The sequence below is a fragment of the Phaseolus vulgaris genome, chromosome 7, assembly GCF_000499845.2.
Source record: "Phaseolus vulgaris cultivar G19833 chromosome 7, P. vulgaris v2.0, whole genome shotgun sequence".
Classification (NCBI taxonomy): Eukaryota; Viridiplantae; Streptophyta; class Magnoliopsida; order Fabales; family Fabaceae; genus Phaseolus; species Phaseolus vulgaris.
In genome coordinates this window covers 14373071-14390568 of record NC_023753.2, presented here as the reverse complement: position 1 = coordinate 14390568, position 17498 = coordinate 14373071, and the positions used below count along the sequence as shown (strand labels likewise).

Here is a 17498-nt window from a genome sequence, read left to right as displayed (position 1 = left end):
ACTTTCTCTCCTCCCTTCCTACGTCATCCAGCTCGCTTTCATCATCCTTTATGTCTAACTCCTGTAGTCTCTTTTGAATCTCCTCCCCTTACTAGAAAACATTGTTGAAAACCTCTTTCTTTCAAACTTTTAAATATGATTTCAACATCTTCAGCTTCTCTTTAAAAACCAAAATCCCACTTCCTTGCACATCATAACTTCCCCATTTATCGCGAACGAAAGCCTTGAACCTATTATATTTCTGCCAAATGTCCACACTGTTGAACCAAGTGGTGTTCAATGTCTTGAAGAATCCAAATCCTTTGAAGGATGTTGAAGCCTCTGCTTTGCTTGCTGTTGTTGTGCTGGTTTAAGCTTTGTTCTGGGGTAGTTTAATGTTGTAATCGACCCTTAGATTGAATCTCAAGCAATTAGCATCTCAATCTTTATCAAAGTAAAATGTTTTTCAAACTAAGTTGAAACAACCGATTGTTTTGTCGAAACAACCGATTGTTTACACTTAGGTGTTTTGAGAAAGTTTGAAAACTGTTTTTGAATGGTTAAAATTGTTAAGTAACAAAACAACCGATTGATTCGAGGAAACAACCGATTGTTTGTTTTGTAACCATAACAGAAATACTGTTTTCTTTGACTGAGCTTTAAATGCTTTAACTGAATACGCTCCAGTCATTAAATGCTTTGACCAATCTATTTTAAATGCAATTAAGAGTTTGTTAAGATTTGATAACAAACAACATCTTTGTATAATTTCAGAAAAACTGTTTTTAAGAAATAAGAATCTTGAGACAAAGTTTTTCACTAAGAGTTTTTCAAAGAGTTCTGAGATTGCTTAAGTTTTTAGAGATTGATCAAGGTGCTGGAATAGGATTCTACTTGTATTGATTTCAGATATTCATCTGTAACAAGTGTAATCTTTGTAAGCTGTTGAACAATTCGTTTGTGTGTTTTGCTGAGATTGGCTGTGTGTTCTTGAGGTGTTCAAGATCAGCAATCTTAGTGTTGGCCAAGGAGAGTGTGTTTCTTGAGGTTTTCAAGGTCATTCTCTTGGTTATGGTGTAAGTGTTCAAGTGGTGATTGCTTAGTGGATATCCTCAGGGTTTCTGAGAAGACTGGATGTAGCTCTAGTTTGGAGTGAACCAGTATAAACAACTGTGTACAATCTCTCTATCTCTAACTCTTTAATTTCAGTTTGTTTGTTGTTTGGTGGTATAAACAACCGATTGTTTCGAAGAAACAACCGATTGTTTTTTCTAGTACTACAGTTTTTGCTTGCTGTTTTGGCTAACTGAATTGCTGAATCAATTGGTTTCTGAAATAAATTCATTCTAGCTTTGAAAAGTTTGCGAAAAACCCCTTTAAACAATTCACCCCCCCCCCCCTCTAGTTTAAAGCCATCTTTTCTAACAATTGGCATTAAGAGCTTGGTTCTTGAAAGTCATTCAAGTTGATCCTAAAATCTTTTTAAAATGGCTGATAGACTACCGTTTGGGGAAGGTGCCTCAATAAACAGACCACCCTTGTTTTGTGGTTTGAATTACCAGGTTTGGAAAGTTAGAATGAAAATATTTATGGAATCTCTTGACAAAGGAATTTGGGATGCAATTGAAAATGGTCCTTTTATCCCAAAGTTTGAAAAAGATGGTTCTGTCATTGAGAAGCCATGGTCTCAATGGACTGATGCAGAGAGTAAAAAGGCCAAATTCGATTGCATTGCCAAAAATATTATAACCTCTGCTTTAAATTCTGATGAGTTTTTCAAGGTCTCACAATGCAAATCATCAAAAGAAATGTGGGATACTTTGGAAGTCACTCATGAAGGAACAAATGAGGTGAAAAGAGCTAGAAAGCATGCTCTCATCCAAGAGTATGAGATGTTTAGAATGCTGAAAGGTGAAACAATAGCTGAGGTGCAGAAAAGGTTTACACACATCATCAATCACCTTATGAGCCTAGACAAGACGTTTGACAAAGAAGAGTTGAACATCAAGATCTTGAAATGTCTTGATAGAGCATGGCAACCAAAGGTAACTGCTATTTCCGAATCTAAAGATCTAATATCATTAAGTGTTGCTTCTTTGTTTGGAAAGCTTAGGGAACATGAGCTAGAGATGAATAGACTCAATGTTCAAGAGAGTGAAGATAAGCACACAAGGAGCATAGCCTTGAAAGCATCCAAACATAAGGGAAAGCAAGATTCAAGTGATGATAGTGATGAGGAAAATCTTAGTTTGCTGTCAAGAAAATTCAGCAAATTTCTAAAGAGAAACCGCAATAAAGACAACAACAAGGATAGGTATGGAAACAAGAAACCCAATGAATTTAATTCAAATAACTATACTTGTTTTGGTTGTGGTGAGCAAGGTCACTTAAAGGCAGATTGTCCCAACAAGAGCAAAGAGAAAAAGACAAGCTACAAGGAGAAGAAAGGCAAGACAAAAAGAGCCTACATTGCTTGGGATGAAAATGAGGTGTCATCATCAAGTGAAGATGAAAAGGCCAACATATGCTTAGTAGCTGAGGATGATGATGATTCTTGTAGTTCAAGTGAGGTAAGTTCATGTGCTTCCTTAAATGAACAAAACTATAGTGGATTGCTTGAAGCTTTTCAAGAAACACATGATGAAGCTAATAGATTGGTTCTTTCTAACAACCGATTGAAAGATCTTAACAGTGGGCTTGAAAAGAAAGTTAAATCACTTGAAGAGGATCTGAGAAAAGCAAAAAGTGATTTTGAAAATTTAGAACATCATTTCAAAAATGCCTCTTGCAAGTGTGATACTCTCATTTGCACAAATTGTGAAAATCTTGAGAAAAAGGTTCACTATCTTGTTGAAACTGTGGACAAGCTTTCAAAGGGGAAATCAAACTTTGAGAATGTCTTGGCATCTCAAAGCTCTGTTTTTGGAAAGGCTGGTTTAGGCTTCAATCCACAGAACAAGCAAGATAGGTTTTCAAAAAGTTTTTTAAGAAAATCAGAAAAACAACCAATTGTTAAGACGAAACAACCGGTTGTTACATGCTTTTATTGCAAGAAGAAAGGCCACTCTGTTAGATTCTGTAAAATTAGAAAATATTATGTTCCTAAAGGTCTTATGAAATGGATTCCTAAGGGATGTGATGTTTCTAACAGCAAAGTAAAGCCAAATGGACCCAAATTTGTAAGGGGACCAAATCTTGCAACTTGAAATTGTTTATGCAGGAAAAATGAAGAGAAAAAGAAGAACTGAGCCATCTGGTCAAGCTGTTGAAGAAAAAAGGCAATCATTGAAGCTGAATCAATGCTATGCAAAAGATCAAAACAGTGAAAAGAAGTTTTCTTGATCAACAAGCAATTGGCTCATTGAAGAAACAACACAAGAATAAGACCTTCCTTTATTTGTTCTCAATTTTTGTTTCAAAGTTCTTTCTTGTGATTAATTTTCTTTTAATCAATGTCATGTGCTTTAATCTGTTTCTGTTTATGGTTAAAAATTTCAAAATCAAGTTTTTAACTGCTGCAGAAAAAAACCGATTGTTTTGAGTCTGACAGCACTGTGAAGAAAATGATTTAATTACTTTTTGAAATTCTATCCGTTGCAGATCAATTTCAAAGGGAGAATCTTGGTCAAAAGATCTGTGTTGAAAGCTGAGCATGTTCAGAAAGAAGTTACAACAGTCATAAAGGAATATATTCCAAAATCTTGGAAATTCAAGAGCCTTAATGACTAGTCAAAGATCACATGTGAAGACCATGTGATTTTCAGCTTTTTCTGACATTTTCTGTGCAGAACAGAGTCAAGTCCTCTCTCTGAAAATTAGGTACCCATTGAATAAAATTAAATTCAATTTGATTCTCTTACTGCTATAAAATCAGGTGCAAATTTCTTCCAACAAGAACAACCAATTGCAACATCTCTTGCAATATCTTTTGCACCATCTCTTGCAAATATTCTGTGAAGTGAGTTTTCGTCTCTGCTGTCATGGAATCAACCTCTCCCACCTCTAAAAGAGTCAAAACCAGGGCTGTAAGGTCTGGAGGAAGGCTTGAAAGCTGGTTTTTTGGTGACACCGATCTCATTGAGAAGTATAGGTATGAAACAAGTGTCAAGAAGATAAACAACCCCAAGGTTGTGTGCTTTGATTGGCTGAAAAGTCAAAAGCTTGACAAAGTGAGGAGGCTTCTCAAGGACCAATCTCTCAGAAAAATTTTGGAGCTAAAAGGGAACATCTATCCAGATTTGGTGAGGGTATTCTACACCAACTTGAAGTTTGAGGGAAACAATCTAGTTTCTCATGTGAAGGGTGTGGAAATGGAGATAACTCATGAGGTTTGGGCTGCTGTTGCTGAGCTTAAGTTCTCTGGTCTGAGAATCAACAAGGGAAACCTTGGTGTGGTGGAAGATTTTAACAAAATCCAGTTCTACAAAAGTTGCTTGAAGAACAATCAATCTCAAGTTAGCACATGCTCGGTTGGAGGTTTGAAGCTTGATGAGAGGTTGCTTGCTCTCATTGTAACGTGGATTCTAACTCCAAGGGGGAGTAATCACTCTGTGTTGACTGAAGAAGATTTGGTTTACATCTTCTGCATCACCAAGAAAGTGAAGATCAATTGGATTCACATAATCAAAGAACATATGCAAAAAGCCATGAGGTTAGGTGATTACCACTATCCCTATGCTGTTTTAATATCTAAGTTTCTACTCTATTTTGAAGTTAATCTTGAAGATGAAACTTCTGAGTTGGTCAAGTCAACTCAAGAGTTGAACAATGGATCACTCAGCAAGATGGGCTTTACAAAAGTAGGTGGAAAGTGGATAAGTAAGGATGGTGATCATGGTGCCTCATCTAGTGGTGTTGCTCATCTTGAACAAGATGAACCTGCTGATATGGATGTTCAACATGAAGATCCAACTGGAAATTTTCAAGATGCAGGGCCTAGTGTTGCTGATGGATATCAAAGAGAAAGAATGTCAACCATGTCATCTTTTGAAAGACAAATGATGGATAGGCTAGATAGCTTTGCTGAAAATCAAAGGAGCCTCCATGATCTCTGTGTTAGTAATTTCCAGAGGATTCACACAAGGTTTGACAACATGGATGCAAGGTTTATGACTCTGGATGAACAGATTGAAGCTGTCCAGAATCAAATCTTTGATCTTCAGTTTGTTGATGAAGAAGAATGAAGGAAAAACAACTGATTGGTCATCAAAACAATCGATTGTTTTTGGCTGTTCTTTTCTGGTTTTAAAATTTCTTCCCTTCTGCTGTTTCTGGTTTATTCTGATGTAATGGAAACAATATCTTGTTTTATCTCTTATCTTTGTCTATTTGTGAAGACAAATAGGGGGAGATATATGTTGTGTTTCCAGTTTGTTTAAGTTTCTGTTTTTCAAGTTGTTAAAAACAGTTTAGGGTAATATGTATTTTGGTTGGTTCTGATATTAACTGTTTTAAGCTTTAAATGTTTTTCTGTATGCTAACAGAATATCAGAAGTTCAATATATTGCTCAAAGTTCTATTACAGGAATTGCTTCAGATTTAATCAGGTACAACACAAGCATCAGGGATTTGTCTTCTTCAAATAGGGGGAGATTGTTGAACCAAGTGGTGTTCAATGTTTTGAAGAATCCAAATCCTTTTAAGGATGTTGAAGCCTCTGCTTTGCTTGTTGTTGCTGTGCTGGTTTAAGCTTTGTTCTGGGGTAGTTTAATGTTGTAATCCACCCTTAGATTGAATCTCAAGCAATTAGCATCTCAATCTTTATCAAAGTAAAATGTTTTTCAAACTAAGTTGAAACAACCGATTGTTTTGTCGAAACAACCGATTGTTTACACTTAGGTGTTTTGAGAAAGTTTGAAAACTGTTTTTGAATGGTTAAAACTGTTAAGTAACAAAACAACCGATTGATTCGAGGAAACAACCGATTGTTTGTTTTGTAACCATAACAGAAAAACTGTTTTCTTTGACTGAGCTTTAAATGCTTTAACTGAATACGCTCCAGTCATTAAATGCTTTGACCAATCTATTTTAAATGCAATTAAGAGTTTGTTAAGATTTGATAACAAACAACATCTTTGTATAATTTCAGAAAAACTGTTTTTAAGAAATAAGAATCTTGAGACAAAGTTTTTCACTAAGAGTTTTTCAAAGAGTTCTGAGATTGCTTAAGTTTTTAGAGATTGATCAAGGTGCTGGAATAGGATTCTACTTGTATTGATTTCAGATATTCATCTGTAACAAGTGTAATCTTTGTAAGCTGCTGAACAATTCGTTTGTGTGTTTTGCTGAGATTGGCTGTGTGTTCTTGAGGTGTTCAAGATCATCAATCTTAGTGTTGGTCAAGGAGAGTGTGTTTCTTGAGGTTTTCAAGGTCATTCTCTTGGTTATGGTGTAAGTGATCAAGTGGTGATTTCTTAGTGGATATCCTCAGGGTTTCTGAGAAGACTGGATGTAGCTCTAGTTTGGAGTGAACCAGTATAAACAACTGTGTACAATCTCTCTATCTCTAACTCTTTAATTTCAGTTTGTTTGTTGTTTGGTGGTATAAACAACCGATTGTTTTTTCTAGTACTACAGTTTTTGCTTGCTGTTTTGGCTAACTGAATTGCTGAATCAATTGGTTTCTGAAATAAATTCATTCCAGCTTTGAAAAGTTTGCGAAAACCCCTTTAAACAATTCACCCCCCCCCCTCTAGTTTAAAGTCATCTTTTCTAACACACACTCCTAACAGTTTTTTTCCCCAATTCGTGGTATCTGTTTTTAGCACTAGGGCGCAATGATTAGACACCGATCTGTCTAAAGCATAATATTTGCTATCCGACCACTTATCCAATCATTCCTTCGACACAAGGATACAATCTATTATGCTCTTAATCAAGTCATTTGGTTTATACCACGTGTATTTTCTTCTCATCATCGGAATATCAACCAGCTCAGTATTTTCGATAAACTCATTAAACCTTCTCATCTCCCTTTTGTGATCAACCTCATTCATTGCGTTACTCCTCTCTCCAGATCTCCTAATAGATTTAAAATCTCCAACCACACACAAAGCCTTTGTATTTTGCACCCTTCTCCTCTCCCTTACCTCCTTCCAGACGATTCTTTTCTCCGTAGTAGAACCAGAGTTATACATGTTAACAATATTAATATGTAAAGCCTCTCCTATCCTCCAATCCCTTCAATTATACTATAATTACACCCATTAGAAATTTTATTGGGGAGAAAGCATTTTCTCCTTCACATCGTGATCACCCCTCCGGCACTATTATCATTTCCATTCTCAATCCAATCGACTTCATTTGTACCCTACATTTTAAAAATCTCTTCATGCCCCAACTTCTTGCACTTAGTCTCTTGTAGACACACAAATCTGCATGTTCTTTCTATATCAACTCACCCAAATATTTCCTTTTAATGCTTCTCTCTACTCCCCTTATATTCAAACTAATTAGCTTCATCATCAGACAAACTATTCTTCACTTAGCTTGTGCTCTCCCTCCTAACCGTTGATTTATCTTTCATCTCCATAGCTTGTAGACGACCAATAACAACATCGTCCTCACCCGAAAAAGAGAACCCCAACTCCTTACCGATGATCCAAACTCTAAAGGCTTCATAATTCTCTTTATTCATCCAAAACAGCCTATTACAATTCCTAACAGCACTATCACATAAATAATTATTGAGATTTTGAGTATCTAAATCCCACTATTTGGATGCTGAAATCATCATAGGAATGAGTCCCAACAAGCTTTTCCTCCCCGCTTCTATGCTTGATAACCCACCATCTCCTTTATTGTTACTTTCAGCATTACAAGAAAACGAAGTTGTCGCACTCTTATCTTCGGTAGTCGTTCCACCCACTACAAAAAAAATCAATATTATCTACGGATTTTTACCCACGGATCTGAATCCGTAGGTAAATTCAGTATTAACTACGGACAACATTACCTATGGATATTATCCATAGATCTAAATTCATAGGTAAATTCAACATTACCTACAAACTATTATCCACAGATCTCTATTACCTACCAACTGATACATACGAATCTCTATTACCTACTAACTATTATCGACGGATCTCTATTACCTACCAACTATTACCCACAGATCTTTATTACCTACAAACTATTACCCACGAATTTCTATTACCTAGTAACTATTACCCATGAATTTCTATTACTTGTCAATTATAACCCACAAATCTCTATTAACTACCAACTATTATCATAATAATTATATACATAATATCAAAAATATTATTATAATATAAACAATTATAAAATCATAATTTATATTTATAAATAATAATAATAATAAATAATAATAACCATAACTAATAGGAATACATATTATAAGTATTATAAAATTAATAATATTAACATAAATAATATTGTTAGTATTATATTAATAATATGAATAATATTAATATATTTAATAATATTAATATCTGATAATATTAATAATATATGATAATATTAATAATATCTGATAATATTTAACAATAGTAGCAATACTTAACAATATTAATGTTGATAATTTGGTATAAAGATTAAAGTTTTTTGGTTATATCTAAAGATTTTGCTTCGAATCCCATTGTTGTTGTTTAGTTATACCTTTTAATACTAATTGTGAATAATAATCATAAAATAATATTTATAAATATTAACTAAAAATTAAAAATACCAGCATCTACCAGGTTTTAAAACCTTACAAAACCAAATCTTTGCTTTTTGACATTCAATCTTCTTAATATGAAAACATCTGGAAAACCTTTCACATATCCTTTCAGCATGTTCATAGGGAAGTTGGAGAAGAAGAAGAAGCAAAGCAAACCTCCATTGAACTACTAATTAAAACTCTAATAATTTTTCCTATCATAACAGTGCATAATAAAAGGAAAAACATTATACCTTAAAGCTGTTGTATAGATTGCTTCAAACGAACATTGTTTTTCACATCAAACCACATTTCCAAATACACAGTAATGCTACAAACTTTTACTAATCACAAACACGACGTGATTTTCAAAAGGAATACTTGACAGGATTGGAAAGCAACAAACTTTGTTTGTTTTACAGAAAAGTGTTTGTCCCAAAAAAAACTTGGAAACCTAGCTTCATGACTTACATGTTCTGTTCTCTTCCCACTTGGACGCACTTCTTCATTTCCAGTTAAACTGACTATATTATGCATTCTGGGTCTGCAGAACTGCACTGTGATTTTTCTGTGGTCTTCATGCAAACCACTTTGTCACCTTCTTTGCCCCATAACAGCAAGTACAGACCAATTATCACAATAAGTGAACCTATGATGCTGAAGATTCATCACAAACAAATTTCAGAATTGTATTAGTTAATTTCTCATTCCAGGTTCTGCATGTTATACGTTAGGTAAATGTCACATTCTTTAAATCATGGATAATGTGACTAAGATCCTTATATGCTAATAACTTTCATATGTGTTATTCCTCAATAGTCACTATTTTATGCTGGCAGTATTAAAGTGATCCTAGCTCATTACACAGCTGTGTTATTAATTACCATGCACATTCTCTTTTTTAATTAAAAAACGATAGTGTTAATTAAGAGAGACAAAAAATTGTCAATTAACTACTTATTCCCTATTTTTAGGATAAGGTTTGTATTTTGGATTTAACAAAAGTACTTATATTATATGAGTGACTCCAGACTCGCCGGTTTTATGCAGGGGAAGTATGTATATAACTATTACTTGTAGTGCTTTCTTTTTAAGGAAGCCTAAACTTGTAATGCTTTATGCTATTTTTGTTTAATTGCTAACTTAAGCAAACTAGTACGCTTTTGATGGTAATTTTATAAGGAATACTTGTATAAGGGATGTGACAAGTGTACCATTAATTTGTTTTTTCTGATAAAAAAAATAGCTATATTAATGAGTGTAGGGATATATTGGAATAGAATTAGAAAAAAAAAATATCATGTTAAAACTAGCGTGATCAGAATTGCATTTCTTTGTAATTTTTGGAAGTAGAAAAGATTCCAGTTATGAGGCATCGGTTATTACCTGCCCAAATAAAGTTTCTCACCAAGGACAAAGTAGGCTAGAACTGCCACCAATATAGTAGAAATAGGGTTAAACATTGTGACAAAAACTGGCCCTCTTTTCTCAGTGCACCATAGTTGAATGTAGATTATGAAGCCAGAAACTACAACTCCCTGTCATCAATGATTGATATCGTTAAAAGTGTGGATTTTGTGCTTCCTTTTGTTGGTACAAAAATTTTATACGCTTTATTTAACAGCTTATTATATTATACTGACACCATATATTGTGGACCACAAGTCAATGTTCAGCCCCATAGTCCATGCAGAAGAGTCGTGCTCTACTATAAGAGTAAACACAGCTGATTGTGCTGCTCCAACAAAGCACATCCATGTGGTTAGTGAGATTTGAGCAGGGTATCTTTTCAAAGTGGATGCCTGAATTCCACAAAAAACATGCCATAATTAAGAAATGTAACAATTTTAATTAGAAGAATGAGCAGCAATAAGAATAGAAAATAGAAACCAAACCACTAGCTACTTAAACTACGTGTATTCAAACCAGCTCTTTCTTTATGCATGGCGTGAAAACTGTACACATAAAACTTCTAACAGTTTTGACTGAGTTAAGGTGAAAACCTGCATAATGTACCACAAAGACCATGTAACACAACTTGAAACTGTAAGAATTGAACCCTTTAACCAGTCTTCGGTGATAGCAGCACTTTTCCCTGGAATGTGGATTAGAGGGCGCCATAAATTTCTCATGATGGGTCCTTTGTACAGTGTCATAACCAAAACACCAGCTAAGGAGATCATGGTCCCAATAACTTTTGCAATACCACGAGGATTTCGAACATCAACAACCTCAAACCTACATATAACTCAACTCTTTTAAGGATTAAATACTATTATATATATATATATATATATATATCATTACTATATAGCCTTTGTTTAACAACTCTAAATTCACTTCTTTGCTGAGAAAAAAAAACAACTCTAAATTCACGTCGATGAAGAATTAAGCAAACCTGATTGCCACTGCAACAATGAAGGTAAGGGAAGCTACAGTGTTGACCATTGAAGCAACAAAGGTCGGATTTGTGTAGTTCAGGCTTGCAAAGTACATATTAAGGCTTACACTAACCCTGAAATTTTCATGTTAGACAAAACAATTTTCCACATTTCCCTATGGTTAGAATATTAGAAGCATGCATGGTCCTTACCCTAACAGAGAAAGCAAAAAAAATTCCATGAGAAGAGCAAATGTCAGCTTTGGTCTAGCATCTCTGCAAGAAAACAAAGTCAAATACATGATAAAAGTTATAGGATAATACAAACTCAATTGTTAGCATAAACTGAAATTGATCAAGAATGAAAATGCCAAATTTGATATGAAAAAGTGCAACCAGAATTGATAAAGCAAGCATCGGTGTACTTTTCAAAGCCTCCACGAAACAAGTCAAGCATAGTTATGCAAGTGAAGATCAATTCTTGAAGAGAAGTATATATATGTACCTCTCCAGAAAGTATGCAAAAGGGAACATCACAACCGTGGCCACAATATGCCGATAGGTTACGTACACATGAGGACTCATCCCATGATTGAAGGAGGCTTCAGTGATGAAATATAAGAAGGTATAGCCCACCTGGACTATAACCATGAACAGGTGTGGCTTTAACTCTCTGTATATGTGCACATGAGAAGCTCTTTTCTGTTGTTTCATAACTTTAGTTATTAGCTAATGCTAGTTGAAGTGATTCAGAAACTCTGAAAGGCTCAGCACACACAAAATATAGTTGATGGGCTTGTTGAATGTGATTCTCATTGCATTTGATGCGGTTTCCTGTTCTTTATTAAATTCCCAAAAAATGTACTCAAAATTCCTGACTAGACTATGACTTCAGAATCGCATCTGGATACTGGATGATAAAAAAAAGTATATAATATCATTTTCAAAAGTATGCTGATTGAACATTACTTAACAAAAACTATAATTGTTGAATTTGATCACCTTTTGCCCCCACACAGAAAAAGTGAATCTTCACCAATTATATATATGTAACTGAATTCTGATAAAAAAGATATATGGCTGAAAACTACGGCTAACCCTATTAAATGCTTTGTCTCCCACTCATGTTATCCCACTCATTTTTTTACTCAACTAATTTGATATGGGAAAAATAATTCAGTGCTTTAATAAAATAACCCACAGATGTTCGGATGTTTTATTAAAGGAAAATATAGGTTTAGAATTGTTAGAGTTCAATACAAAACTTTTGATACCAAGGATTTAAAAATAACTATATATTATAAAAAATAAATTTAAAATTAAATAATAAAAAAAATATTAAAATAATAATATTGAAAGTGGTAAGTGGATTGCTGTTATCAGTTTATTTAAGTGCTTCAATTTCACTGTAGCCATGCATTTTGTCACCCTTACTTATAAAAAATCCATTTAACAACCTCTTACAATAATACAATAATATTTTAAATTAAAAAATAAAATGAATAAATAAAAATATAAATTTATTAAATTGTTATTTATTTTTTAAAGTGTCAAATTATCAGCAAAAGAGGAAAATATGTCACTACTTTTGGTTTTCTTCTACCCAAAACGTAACCTCCAAAGCAATTAACTTTTAATGAATGGCGGGTACGAAACACTTGAGCAATAATAGCTTACAGTATGAGTGGAGATTACCATATATATATATCTATATATCCAAAATTGGGTGTCTGTCCTTTCTTCTTTTTTAAAGGGGATTGTTTTAATTGTTTAGTTGAACAAACTCTTGTCACGGACTGAATCGACATATGAGACAATAATTGTTATTCAATTATTTGTATACTTTTTTATTATCTTGAATTATTGCATTTTTTGTTAATTTTTTATTATGAAGTCATTTTCTTGTCAAAGTTTGGTTTGATAACACATTAATAACTTCTATACACTTATAGTTTTTCTCATGTATAGTATATGTACATAGTATTCTATATACAATATATTTTCTCTATAATACAATTATATTTTATTTTGCCATTTTTTCTCTTTGTTCTCGTACATATCTCCAATTATGGTCGGGTACATTCAGATCATAACTCATGATAACTATTCAATATTTTTCTTAATGGTTTGAGTTCAACAATATCTATAAATAGGTGATGACTCTCTTTTCTTTCATTTCTATTTCTTTTTCTGTTTCTCTTTTTTTTTTCTTTTTTCCAATAATAGAAAAAAATTCTTCCTATTTTCAATTTTTTGAGCTTTCACAATCAGAACCAACCATTTCCTTTTCTATATGTACTGCATCTATGTTCTTCTTCCTTAATCATGCTAAAGGGTAGGAAAATATATCATTAAAGGTTAAGGTGCAATATTAACAAAAAAATGTCTTGGCCCAAAGGAGATATATAAAAAAAATGGGATTCTAACAATATACAGGTTGGCTATTTGGTCCTGGGCTCCTAATTAACACAACAAATGTCTCAATCATTTTCATGCTCTTTTATGATATAACAAAAATAAAAATTAAGCAACCACAACTGTCAATTCATCAGTAAAACTCTCAAAATTGTTTAAGGTTCACACTCTCACTTGGTTTAATTGGTCTCATTCTTTTTTGTCTTGTCATTTTTTGTCTTAATCAATCATCCTGTTTGTTAGAATATATGGCCTTAAACGAGAGGGGGGTGAATTGTTTAAGAAAGATTTTCGTAATATTTTAAGCCTAAAATGAAAATACTTCAATAAAACCTTGATTAAGAAATCAGTTTTTCAAAACATAAAGCAAATGCACAACACTGGAAAAACAATCGGTTGTTCTATCGAAACAATCAGTTGTTTATACCAGTTATCAAATGACAAAATTGAATTTAAAGAAATAGGGATAGAGAGATTGTACACAGTTGTTTATACTGGTTCACTCCAAACCCAGAGCTACATCCAGTCTTCTCAGAACCCTGAGGAAATCCACTAAGCAACCACACCTTGATCACTTACACAACAACCAAGAGAATGACCTTGAACACCTCAAGAAACACACTCTCCTTGGTCAACACACCTACACCAAGATTGTTGATCTTGATCCCCTCAAGAACACACAGCCAATCTTAGCAAACACAGAAACGAAACTTGTTTTACAGAGAGTACAAGGATTACACTTGTTACAAAAGATAATCTGAAATCAATACAAGCAGAATCCTATTCCACAACTTTGATCAATCACACACTCTTAGCAATTCTTAGCTCTTTGAAAAACTCAAAAACTCTTAGTAAAAAACTTGTCAAAGATTAATTGTCAAATTTGTTTTTCTGAATATATTCAAAGATGTAGTTTGTTATCAAATCTTAACAAACTCTTAAATTGCATTAAAAGATTGGTCAAAGCATTTAATGACTGAAGCGTAAGCAGTTAAAACATTTAAAGCTCAGTCAAAGATAAAACAGTTTTTCTGTTATGGTCCCAAAACAAACAATCGGTTGGTTCTTAACAGTTCAACCATTTTAAAAACAGTTTTCAATCTTTTTCTCAAAACACCTAAGTATAAACAATCGGTTGTTTCGACAAAACAATCAGTTGTTTTAACTTAGTTTGACAACATTTTACTTTCACAAAGATTGAGATTGCCTATGCTTTAGATTTAATCAAAGGGTGGGTTACAACATATAAACTACCCCAGAACTAAGCTAAACCAGCACAACAACACCAAGCACAGCAGAGGCTTCAACATCCTTCAAAGGGTTTGGATTCTTCAAAGCTTGAACACCACTTTGTTCAACATTGTTAAATTTCCATGTATCAAAATTTTAACTACATTTGAATAGGGATTCAATAATATTTTATTTTTTAACATATGTCTAATTCATATCACTATCTAATATTTAAACACAAATTCTTTTTTTCCAGAATTCAAAATTAATATTCTAATTTTTTTTTATTTGAGAAAAATAAAACTAGAAAACAAATAAAATTAAAACTGGAATTTATTCAAAAAAATTAATTCAAGACATAAAACTAACAAAACCAAATTTATTCAAATTACCAAATAAAGAACTAAGCAAATAAGCAAATAAACATAAACAAAATAAAAATAAAATAAAATAAAACTAAACAAAAAATAAAATTCAAATAACTGAAAAGAAAAGAGAATTAGAAAGATAAAACCATATTTTTGCTTAATCCTCTCTTCTTAAGAAGTCATCTAGTTTTTTGTTAAAATTTTTATCTACAGTCTTGCTTCATTTGTTGGATTTGCCCCCCTGAATAATAGAACTTGTCCCCAGGTCAAAATACATAACTTGCAAAATGATTAGGAAGCATATAGAATTTTTATTAATTTTTTTTTTTTGAAAAATAAAATCAACAAGGTAACAAAACAATATAAAACTAAAATATGGATTGGGTTGCCTTCCAGTAAGCGCTCGTTTAACGTCATCTAACTTGACGCCGGTTTATTTTAAGGTGGAAAACTCTCTTTGTTGCATCCTTCTGTACACATTTCCCCCTGCATTAAAATTCTTTAGACCATCAAAAAGATTAAAAGTTACCTCCTCATCTTGAACTCTAAGTTGAAGTTCTCCTTTGTCAACATCAACTATCATAAAGGGTATGCCAAGTATCAACTGAACCTCCTCATCTTCTTTCGTGTCCACTATAACAAAATCCACAGGGAATATGAACTTATCCACCCTTACAAGAACATCTTCAACCACGCCATAAGGATATTTGATGGATCTGTCTACCAATTGTAACTGCATCTTGGTGGGTTGCACCTCCAAATCGCCTATCTTCCTTAGCGTTGCCAAAGGCATTAAATTGATGTTTGCCCCTAAATCCAATAAATCCACTGATAAAGCACCTATAAACACAAGAAGATTAAAACTCCATGGGTCCTTGGATTTTTTAGGCAAGCATTTCTAAACAAGTGCTTTGTATCTAGCCTCCAACTCTATATTTCTCTCTTCAATATAGCTCATATTCTTTCAAAATCTCTCAAGTGTTGAATCTTGCTTCAGATTTCTTGCAAAATAATTTTTAGGGAGCAAATTGTCAAAAAACATTTTGTCCTTCTTTTTTTTTAAGGAGCATGAGGATATGATAAATCTTTTTCAAGAACACCTTTCTCCTTATTTTTAATTTTTTCTTCCTCACTTCTCTTCTTTTCTCTCTCTTTCTCGTCTTTTTCCCTCTCAATCTCATCTTTTTCTCTCTCAGCCCCTACAATCTTACCATCCCTCTCTCCTATTATTTTACCACGCTCGGTGGCAATTTCATTGCAATGCTCTCTTAGGTTGGTTTGGTTGTTGATTAAAAACTGGTCACTTTGTCCCTTTGCAATTTCTGCAATTTTTTTGGCCAACTTTCTCGTCTGGATCTCTATACTCCTAATCATGGTCATGCTATTGTCTTGTGCTCTCATAATATTATGCTGCGCGCTCACAATCTTTGCCAGGGCGCCTTCAACTTTACTCATTCTTTCAAGCATGGATGGATCCTCAACTTCAGGTGCATTGTTCTGATAAGAACAGTGACCATTAGGATGATCACCTCCACAAAAATCACACATGATTTATTGACTCTGCTTTGATATGAATGAACAACATATAATTGTTGGGGCAATTTAGCCATTTGTGCAGTTAGTTGCTCAATCTGTTGTTTCATAATCTTATTTTTAGCCAAGAGTGCGTCTTCTAACGACCCTTTATTCTAAAGACCTTGTCCGTCATGTTGGGCTTGATAATCAGTTGATGCCAGTGCATCAATAATCCTTGCCGCCTATTCTACATCAAGAGCCATCATTATGTCGCCAGCTGCAGCATCTAGGAGCATCTTCATGTCATATCTGATACCATTAAGGAATATGCTCAATTGTGCAATATCTTCAAACCCATGATTTGGACATTTTCTCAATATCATCTTAAATCTTTCACATGTCTCACAAAAGACTTCATCTGCTCCTTGTCTGAACATGGAGATTTCAGACTTTGCTTTGATGTAGCGAGAAATTGGAAAAAATATTTGCAGGAATTTTTCCTCTACATCCTTTCAGCTAGTGAGACTTTGATTTGAAAGTGATTTGAGTCATTCATTAGCCTTTCCTGCCAATGAAAAAGAAAGCAAGCGCATATAAACATTTTCAAGATTACCTGATTGAAAGCCCATTGTTCCTACAAATTCATAAAATGTATCCAAATGTGAACATGGATCCTCATGTTCCATTGCTGTAAATTGATGAGAAAATCGGGATTTATTTCCAAGACCTTAGCGGTAACCGGTATTACAATACTAGAAAAATGTCTTGGTCCTTGGTACATGACATAATCTCCAAGTGTCCTCCTAGGAGGTGATGCTTGTTTTCTTCCTAAAACATATTAGTGGAGAAAAAAGGAGCGTATTTTTTTTTCTTTTTTTTAAGAAAAAATTAAAAACAAATTAAATAAAATAAATTTGAATATAAAAATAAATAAAAATTAAAACAA

At 33.4% G+C, this 17498-nt stretch overlaps 1 protein-coding gene and 1 pseudogene across 1 annotated transcript; one reads left to right on the top strand and one right to left on the bottom strand.

Annotated features, from left to right (window-relative positions):
• Positions 1-8895: 8895 nt before the first annotated feature.
• LOC137828779 (WAT1-related protein At5g07050-like) lies at positions 8896-12039 on the bottom strand. Its single transcript, XM_068635462.1, has 7 exons — positions 11530-12039; positions 11238-11300; positions 11043-11159; positions 10648-10882; positions 10288-10446; positions 10031-10182; positions 8896-9301 (listed from the first exon to the last, which is right to left on the bottom strand). The coding sequence occupies exons 1-7, from the start codon at positions 11736-11738 to the stop codon at positions 9169-9171; spliced, it is 1068 nt and encodes a 355-aa protein (XP_068491563.1). The 5' UTR covers positions 11739-12039; the 3' UTR covers positions 8896-9168.
• Positions 12040-16903: 4864 nt separating this feature from the next.
• On the top strand, positions 16904-17009 carry LOC137830789 (small nucleolar RNA R71; annotated as a pseudogene).
• The last annotated feature ends 489 nt before the right edge of the window (positions 17010-17498 follow it).

Coding starts and splice junctions, on each gene's coding strand:
- LOC137828779 (XM_068635462.1), bottom strand. CDS start 11,738: ATGAAACAACAGAAAAGAGCTTCTCATGTGCACATATACAGAGAGTTA. Junction 11,160..11,237: donor TTTTTGCTTTCTCTGTTAGG/GTAAGGACCATG, acceptor TGAAAATTTCAG/GGTTAGTGTAAGCCTTAATA. Junction 10,883..11,042: donor ATTGTTGCAGTGGCAATCAG/GTTTGCTTAATT, acceptor AGTTATATGTAG/GTTTGAGGTTGTTGATGTTC.